At 46.8% G+C, this 9,805-nt stretch overlaps 1 protein-coding gene across 1 annotated transcript in view; it reads right to left on the minus strand.

Annotated features, from left to right (window-relative positions):
* Nucleotides 1-7,783, minus strand: part of LOC124018481 (mast/stem cell growth factor receptor kita-like) — a 70,015-nt gene extending 62,232 nt beyond the window's left edge. Inside the window, exon 1 of the mRNA XM_046333811.1 lies at nt 7,295-7,783. Coding sequence (XP_046189767.1) covers nt 7,295-7,349 — 55 coding nt within the window. The 5' untranslated portion in view covers nt 7,350-7,783. The remainder of the gene's footprint in view (nt 1-7,294) is intronic.
* Nucleotides 7,784-9,805: the final 2,022 nt, after the last annotated feature.

The raw sequence follows: 9,805 nt of genomic DNA on the forward strand, positions 1-9,805 counted from the left end.
GTTACAGTGACCAATAGCAACCTATAGTTACAGTGACCAATAGCAACCTATAGTTACAGTGACCAATAGCAACCTATAGTTACAGTGACCAATAGCAACCTATAGTTACAGTGACCAATAGCAACCTATAGTTACAGTGACCAATAGCAACCTATAGTTACAGTGAGCAATAGCAACCAATAGTTACAGTGAGCAATAGCAACCTATAGTTACAGTGAGCAATAGCAACCTATAGTTACAGTGAGCAATAGCAACCTATAGTTACAGTGAGCAATAGCAACCTATAGTTACAGTGACCAATAGCAACCTATAGTTACAGTGATAGTTACAGTGACCAATAGCAACCAATAGTTACAGTGAGCAATAGCAATCAATAGTTACAGTGAGCAATAGCAACCAATAGTTACAGTGAGCAATAGCAACCTATAGTTACAGTGACCAATAGCAACCTATAGTTACAGTGACCAATAGCAACCTATAGTTACAGTGAGCAATAGCAACCAATAGTTACAGTGAGCAATAGCAACCTATAGTTACAGTGAGCAATAGCAACCTATAGTTACAGTGACCAATAGAAACCTATAGTTACAGTGAGCAATAGCAACCAATAGTTACAGTGACCAATAGCAACCAATAGTTAGTGACCAATAGCAACCAATAGTTACAGTGACCAATAGAAACCTATAGTTACAGTGAGCAATAGCAACCTATAGTTACAGTGACCAATAGCAACCAATAGTTACAGTGACCAATAGCAACCAATAGTTACAGTGACCAATAGCAACCTATAGTTACAGTGAGACAACAAATAGTTACAACCAATAGCAACCAATAGTTACAGTGACCAATAGCAACCTATAGTTACAGTGTGAAACCTATAGTTACAGTGAGCAATAACAACCTATAGTTACAGTGACCAATAGCAACCAATAGTTACAGTGACCAATAGAAACCTATAGTTACAGTGAGCAATAACAACCTATAGTTACAGTGACCAATAGCAACCAATAGTTACAGTGACCAATAGCAACCAATAGTTACAGTGACCAATAGCAACCTATAGTTACAGTGACCAATAGAAACCTATAGTTACAGTGAGCAATAACAACCTATAGTTACAGTGACCAATAGCAACCAATAGTTACAGTGACCAATAGCAACCAATAGTTACAGTGACCAATAGAAACCTATAGTTACAGTGAGCAATAGCAACCAATAGTTACAGTGACCAATAGCAACCAATAGTTACAGTGACCAATAGCAACCAATAGTTACAGTGACCAATAGTTACAGTGACCAATAGAAAAACAGTGAGCAATAACAACCTATAGTTACAGTGACCAATAGCAACCAATAGTTACAGTGACCAATAGAAACCTATAGTTACAGTGAGCAATAACAACCTATAGTTACAGTGACCAATAGCAACCTATAGTTACAGTGACTAAATGGTTAAGTGGATGGTTAACTGCCGTCATGATTTGTAACCGCTGATGTGGCAGTAACAGCTTTAGACACACACACACACACACACACACACACACACACACACACACACACACACACACACACACACACACACACACACACACACACACACACACACACACACACACACACACACACACACACACACACCTTTTCCTGGGAAAAGCCCGGATACGACCAACTACCTTGGGATACAGTTATGCAAATACATAGTCAGCATCCCAAATGGCACCCTATTCCCTAGTTAGTGCACTACTTTTAACCAGGGCCCATAGATATCTGGTCAAAAGTAGTGCACTAACTAGGGAATTGGGTGCCACTTCTAATAGTGTGGGCTTGAAGGAACACTCTGGGCTTGAAGGAACAGGTTGAAGATGACAGATTACACTACCGTTATAGCTTTATGTAAACAACATTATAGGGCATACACCTGTGTGTGTGTGTGTGTGTGTGTGTGTGTGTGTGTGTGTGTGTGTGTGTGTGTGTGTGTGTGTGTGTGTGTGTGTGTGTGTGTGTGTGTGTGTGTGTGTGTGTGAACAACAGTACACTGTAAAAAAATATATATATATATATATACTGAACAACATTATCAACACAACATGTAAAGTGTTGGACCCCATGTTTTACGAGCTGAAATAAAATATCCCAGAAATGTTCCATAGGCAACAAAAAGCTTATTTCTCTCAGATGTTGTGCACAAACCTGTTTACATCCCTGTCAGTGAGCATTTCTCCTTTACCCAAAGATAATCCATCCACGTGACAGGTATGGCATATCAAGAAGCTGATTAAACAGCATGATCACTACACAGGTGAACCTTGTGCTGGGGGGGGGGACAATAAAAGGGCCACTCTAAAATGTGCAGTTTAGTCACACAACACAATGCTACAGATGTCTCAAGTTTTGAGGTAGCGTGCATTTGGCATGCTGACTGCAAGGAATGTCCACCAGAGCTGTTGCTAAATCATGTTAATTTCTCTACCATAAGCCACCTCAAACATCGTTTTAGAGAATTTGGCAGTAAGTCCAACCGGCTTCACAACCGCAGACCACACGTGTATGGCATTGTGAGGGCGAGTGGTTTGCTGATGTCAACGTTGTGAACAGAGTGCTCCATGGTGGCGGTGGGGTTATGGTATGGACAGGCATAAGCTACGGACAACGAACACAATTGCATTTTTATCAGTGTACATTTTTATGCACAGAGATACCGTGATGACATCCTGAGCCCCGTTGTCGTGCCATTCATCCGCCTCCATGACCTCATGGTTCAGCATGACAATGTACGGGCCACATGTCGCTAGAATCTGCTCCAGTTCCTGCCAAATATCCAGCAACTTCCACTGTGTGTGTGTGTGTGTGTGTCTGCCTAAGCCCTTTGTTGAATAAACATGGGCTTATTGCATCAGATCAGCCTATTCTGCATCTGGAGTCCAGTAGCCTGCGAATAACAGTGTAAACAACATGGGCCGAACTTCCAGACATGTTTAGCCTGCTGCCACCTGTTATGCGCGGAAGCCAACATATGTTGCTAAAATGTATGAATAATTAATTGGATAACCAAAACAGTGTGTGTGTGTGTGTGTGTGTGTGTGTGTGTGTGTGTGTGTGTGTGTGTGTGTGTGTGTGTGTGTGTGTGTGTGTGTGTGTGTGTGTGTGTGTGTGTGTGTGTGTGTGTGTGTGTGTGTGTGTGTGTGTGTGTGTGTTACCATGCATAACAAAACAATGGAATTGCCTAATAAGCTAAAATGTCCAAGATGATGCTGTAGAATACAGAACAGGCCATTGGCCAAGGAAGTGCCGGGAAAGCTCCATACCAACACAACCCCACTCCCTACCAACACAACCCCCCTCCATACCAACACAACCCCACTCCCTACCAACACAACCCCACTCCATACCAACACAACCCCCCTCCATACCAACACAACCCCCAACTCCATACCAACACAACCCCACTCCATACCAACACAACCCACTCCATACCAACACAACCCCACTCCATACCAACACAACCCCACTCCATACCAACACAACCCCCTCCATACCAACACAACCCCACTCCATACCAACACAACCCCCTCCATACCAACACAACCCCCTCCATACCAACACAACCCCCTCCATACCAACACAACCCCACTCCATACCAACACAACCCCCTCCATACCAACACAACCCCCTCCATACCAACAACACACAACCCCCTCCATACCAACACAACAACACCCCTCCATATACATTCCAACACAACCCCACTCCATACCAACACAACCCCCCTCCATACCAACACAACCCCCCTCCATACCAACACAACCCCACTCCATACCAACACAACCCCCTCCCTACCAACACAACCCCTCCATACCAACACAACCCCCTCCATACCAACACAACACAACCCCCTCCATACCAACACAACCCCACTCCATACCAACACAACCCCTCCATACCAACACAACCCCACTCCATACCAACACAACCCCCTCCATACCAACACAACACAACCCCACTCCATACCAACACAACCCCCTCCATACCAACACAACCCCCTCCCTACCAACACAACCCCCTCCCTACCAACACAACCCCCTCCATACCAACACAACCCCACTCCATACCAACACAACACAACCCCACTCCATACCAACACAACCCCACTCCATGCCAACACAACCCCACTCCACAACACAACCCCACTCCATACCAACAACACTCCCCCCCTCCATACCAACACAACACAACCCCACTCCATACCAACACAACCCCCTCCATACCAACACAACCCCCTCCATACCAACACAACCCCCTCCCTACCAACACAACCCCCTCCATACCAACACAACCCCACTCCATACCAACACAACCCCACTCCATACCAACACAACACAACCCCACTCCATACCAACACAACCCCACTCCATACCAACACAACACAACCCCCTCCATACCAACACAACCCCACTCCATACCAACACAACCCCACTCCATACCAACCAACACAACCCCCTCCATACCAACACAACACAACCCCACTCCATACCAACACAACACAACCCCACTCCATACCAACACAACACAACCCCCTCCATACCAACACAACACAACCCCACTCCATACCAACACAACCCCCTCCATACCAACACAACCCCACTCCATACCAACACAAACTCCATACCAACACAACCCCACTCCATACCAACACAACCCCACTCCATACCAACACAACATACCAAAAACCCCACTCCATACCAACACAAGCCCCCTCCATACCAACCCCACTCCATGCCAACACAACCCCACTCCATACCAACACAACCCCACTCCATGCCAACACAACCCCCTCCCTACCAACACAACCCCCTCCCTACCAACACAACCCCCCTCCATACCAACACAACCCCACTCCATACCAACACAACACAACCCCACTCCATACCAACACAACCCCACTCCATACCAACACAACCCCACTCCATACCAACACAACTCCATACCAACACAACCCCACTCCATACCAACACAACCCCATTCCATACCAACACAACCCCCTCCATACCAACACAACACAACCCCACTCCATACCTACCAACACAACCCCACTCCATACCAACACAACCCCACTCCATACCAACACAACCCCACTCCATACCAACACAACACAACACTCCACCAACACAACCCCACTCCATACCAACCAACACAACCCCACTCCATACCAACACAACCCCACTCCATACCAACACAACCCCACTCCATACCAACACAACACAACCCCACTCCATACCAACACAACACAACCCCACTCCATACCAACACAACACAACCCCACTCCATACCAACACAACACAACCCCACTCCATACCAACACAACACAACCCCACTCCATACCAACACAACACAACCCCACTCCATACCAACACAACCCCACTCCATACCAACACAACCCCACTCCATACCAACACAACCCCACTCCATACCAACACAACCCCACTCCATACCAACACAACCCCACTCCATACCAACACAACCCCACTCCATACCAAAAACAACAACCCACAACTCCACTCCAAAACAAACAACCCCACTCCATGCCAACCAACAATGCCCCAACTCCACTCCAGACCAAACAACCCCACTCCATGCCAACCAGACCAAAACAACCCCACTCCACTCCAGACCAAAACAACCCCACTCCACTCCAGACCAAAACAACCCCACTCCACTCCAGACCAAAACAACCCCACTCCATACCATACCAAAACAACCCCACTCCACTCCACTCCATACCATACCAAAACAACCCCACTCCACTCCAGACCAAAACAACCAAACTCCACTCCAGACCAAAACAACCCCACTCCATACCATACCAAAACAACTCCACTCCACTCCACTCCATACCATACCAAAACAACCCCACTCCACTCCACTCCATACCATACCAAAACAACCCCACTCCATACCAAAACAACCCCACTCCATACCAACACCACTCCATGCCAACACAACCCCATACCAACACAACCCCATACCAACACAACCCCATACCAACACAACCCCATACCAACACAACCCCATACCAACACAACCCCATACCAACACCATACCAACACAACCCCATACCAACACAACACCATACCAACACAACACCATACCAACACCATACCAACACAACCCCATACCAACCCCATACCAACACAACCCATACCAACACCATACCAACACAACCCCATACCAACACAACCCCATACCAACACAACACCATACCAACACAACACAACATCACTCCATACCAACACCCGAAACAACATGTATTAGACTACACCCCCATGGTAGGTCTACCTACACTATGACCAAAAGCCCAGACCATCATTCCTCCTCCACCAAACTTTACAGTTGGCCAAACCCAGATTCATCCATCGGACTGCCAGATGGTGAAGCGTTATTCTTCACTCCAGAGAACGCGTTTCAACTGCTCCAGAGTTCAAACCACTCCAGCCGAAGCTTTGCATTGCGCATGGTGATCTTAGGCTTGTGTGCGGCTGCTCGGCCATTGAAACCCATTGAAGCTCCCGATGAACAGTTCTTGTGCTGACGTTGCTTCCAGAGGCCGTTTGGAACTCGGTAATGAGTGTTACAACCGAGGACAAACTATTTTTTACGCGCTACGTGCTTCAGCGCTCGACGGTCCCGTTCTGTGAGCTTGTGTGGCTTACCACGTCGCGGCTGAGCCGTTGTTGCTCCTAGACTTTTCTCTTCACAATAACAAAACTTACAGTTGACCAGGGGGGGCAGCTCCAGCAGGGCAGACATTGTATGAACTGACTAGTTTGGAAATGTGGCATCCTATGACTATGACGGTGCCACGTTGAAAGCCACCGAGCTCTTCAGTAAGGCCATTCTACTGACAATGTTTACCAATGGAGATTGCATGTCTGTGTGCTCGATTTGCAACGGGTGAGGTGGAAATAGCCCGATCCACACATTTTAAGGGGTGTCCACATACCTTTGTATATATGGTGTATAATCAACCACAGGATATTGGATAAACCATAACATAACCGTATACGCCAAATATAAACCACAACATAACCGTATACGCCAAATATAAACCACAACATAACCGTATACGCCAAATATAAACCACAACATAACCGTATACACCAAATATAAACCACAACATAACCGTATACGCCAAATATAAACCATAACATAACCATCCATACACGCTATATATAAAACACAACCAAAACCGAAAACAGTAAAACCACAATAAACAGCACGTGAAAACGTGGCGACTCACCTGTCCGCGGAAACAACAGAAACTGCATGATAACTAGAATCCAGTTGTCTCTCATGATTAGCTGTGTTGTTAATCCTACCCCATGCGTCTGGACTTCTGTGTGTGTGTGTCTAAAGTTGTCGTCTCTACCCGTACAGTGAACTGCGTAGCGGGTCAATAGTATGGTCCCTATCAAACTGAAGGAGGAACGCTACTGATTCGATTCTCTCAAGGGGCTGATACGACACTCCGATGGATTTTAATGGTCCTTAAAGGGCCAGTACACATTTTTCGCTCTACTCTTCTCCGTTTTCTCCTCCTGTCTTCGTCTCCTCCAGCAGTATACCGCTCCGATCCGTTCCGCATCGGCAGCCAGTCAGGACCACGGCCAGTGCGCAAGCCAGTCTGGACCACCGCCAGCGCGCGGCTGAGTCGTTATTACTGGAAGAACAACTCCTGTCTCCAAAGTCACGTTGACAGTTTTTCTAAATAAATAGCGCCTCGTCATAAAATGAATTCCCGCAGGATGAATCTGCGATTTTTAAAGTACCGTTCACACTTTGAATGATTACCCCTGAACACTGACAGTGAAGAGGGTGTTTTGGCGTCTGCAGTCTACTGCATCTCTGTCTGTCTGTCCTTCTGTCCATCTGTCCATCTCTGGCATTCTATCTCTCTACCGCTATCTGTCACTCTGTCTGTCTGTCTGTCTGTCTGTCTGTCTGTCTGTCTGTCTGTCTGTCTGTCTGTCTGTCTGTCTGTCTGTCTGTCTGTCTGTCTGTCTGTCTGTCTGTCTGTCTGTCTGTCTGTCTGTCTGTCTCTGTCTCTGTCAGTGTCTCTGTCTCTGTCAGTGGTAGGTTAATGGTCTCTCTCTGTCAGTGGTAGGTTAATGGTCCTCTCTCTGTCAGTGGTAGGTTAATGGTCCTCTCTCTGTCAGTGGTAGGTTAATGGTCCTCTCTGTCTCTGTCAGTGGTAGGTTAATGGTCCTCTCTCTGTCAGTGGTAGGTTAATGGTCCTCTCTCTGTCAGTGGTAGGTTAATGGTCCTCTCTCTGTCAGTGGTAGGTTAATGGTCCTCTCTCTGTCAGTGGTAGGTTAATGGTCCTCTCTCTGTCAGTGGTAGGTTAATGGTCCTCTCTCTGTCAGTGGTAGGTTAAGGTTAATAGGTTAATGGTCCTCTCTCTGTCAGTGGTAGGTTAATGGTCCTCTCTCTGTCAGTGGTGGGTTAATGGTCCTCTCTCTGTCAGTGGTAGGTTAATGGTCCTCTCTGTCAGTGGTAGGTTAATGGTCCTCTCTCTGTCAGTGGTGGGTTAATGGTCCTCTCTCTGTCAGTGGTAGGTTAATGGTCCTCTCTCTGTCAGTGGTAGGTTAATGGTCTGTCTCTATCTGTCAGTGGTAGGTTAATGGTCCTCTCTCTGTCAGTGGTAGGTTAATGGTCCTCTCTCTGTCAGTGGTAGGTTAATGGTCCTCTCTGTCAGTGGTAGGTTAATGGTCCTCTCTCTGTCAGTGGTAGGTTAATGGTCCTCTCTCTGTCAGTGGTAGGTTAATGGTCCTCTCTCTGTCAGTGGTAGGTTAATGGTGGTCTCTCTGTCAGTGGTAGGTTAATGGTCTCTCTGTCAGTGGTAGGTTAATGGTCCTCTCTCTGTCAGTGGTAGGTTAATGGTCCTCTCTCTGTCAGTGGTAGGTTAATGGTCCTCTCTCTGTCAGTGGTAGGTTAATGGTCCTCTCTCTGTCAGTGGTAGGTTAATGGTCCTCTCTCTGTCAGTGGTAGGTTAATGGTCCTCTCTCTGTCAGTGGTAGGTTAATGGTCCTCTCTCTGTCAGTGGTAGGTTAATGGTCCTCTCTCTGTCAGTGGTAGGTTAATGGTCCTCTCTCTGTCAGTGGTAGGTTAATGGTCCTGTCTCTCTGTCAGTGGTAGGTTAATGGTCCTCTCTCTGTCAGTGGTAGGTTAATGGTCCTCTCTCTGTCAGTGGTAGGTTAATGGTCCTCTCTCTGTCAGTGGTAGGTTAATGGTCCTCTCTCTGTCAGTGGTAGGTTAATGGTCTCTCTGTCTCTCTGTCAGTGGTAGGTTAATGGTCCTCTCTCTGTCAGTGGTAGGTTAATGGTCCTCTCTCTGTCAGTGGTAGGTTAATGGTCCTCTCTCTGTCAGTGGTAGGTTAATGGTCTCTGTCAGTGGTAGGTTAATGGTCCTCTCTGTCAGTGGTAGGTTAATGGTCTCTCTGTCAGTGGTAGGTTAATGGTCCTCTCTCTGTCAGTGGTAGGTTAATGGTCCTCTCTCTGTCAGTGGTAGGTTAATGGTCTCTCTCTGTCAGTGGTAGGTTAATGGTCCTCTCTCTGTCAGTGGTAGGTTAATGGTCCTCTCTCTGTCAGTGGTAGGTTAATGGTCTCTCTCTGTCAGTGGTAGGTTAATGGTCCTCTCTCTGTCAGTGGTAGGTTAATGGTCCTCTCTCTGTCAGTGGTAGGTTAATGGTCTGTCAGTGGTAGGTTAATGGTCCTCTCTGTCAGTGGTAGGTTAATGGTCCTCTCTCTGTCAG

This window comes from Oncorhynchus gorbuscha, unplaced genomic scaffold, assembly GCF_021184085.1.
Source record: "Oncorhynchus gorbuscha isolate QuinsamMale2020 ecotype Even-year unplaced genomic scaffold, OgorEven_v1.0 Un_scaffold_528, whole genome shotgun sequence".
Lineage (NCBI taxonomy): Eukaryota > Metazoa > Chordata > Actinopteri > Salmoniformes > Salmonidae > Oncorhynchus > Oncorhynchus gorbuscha.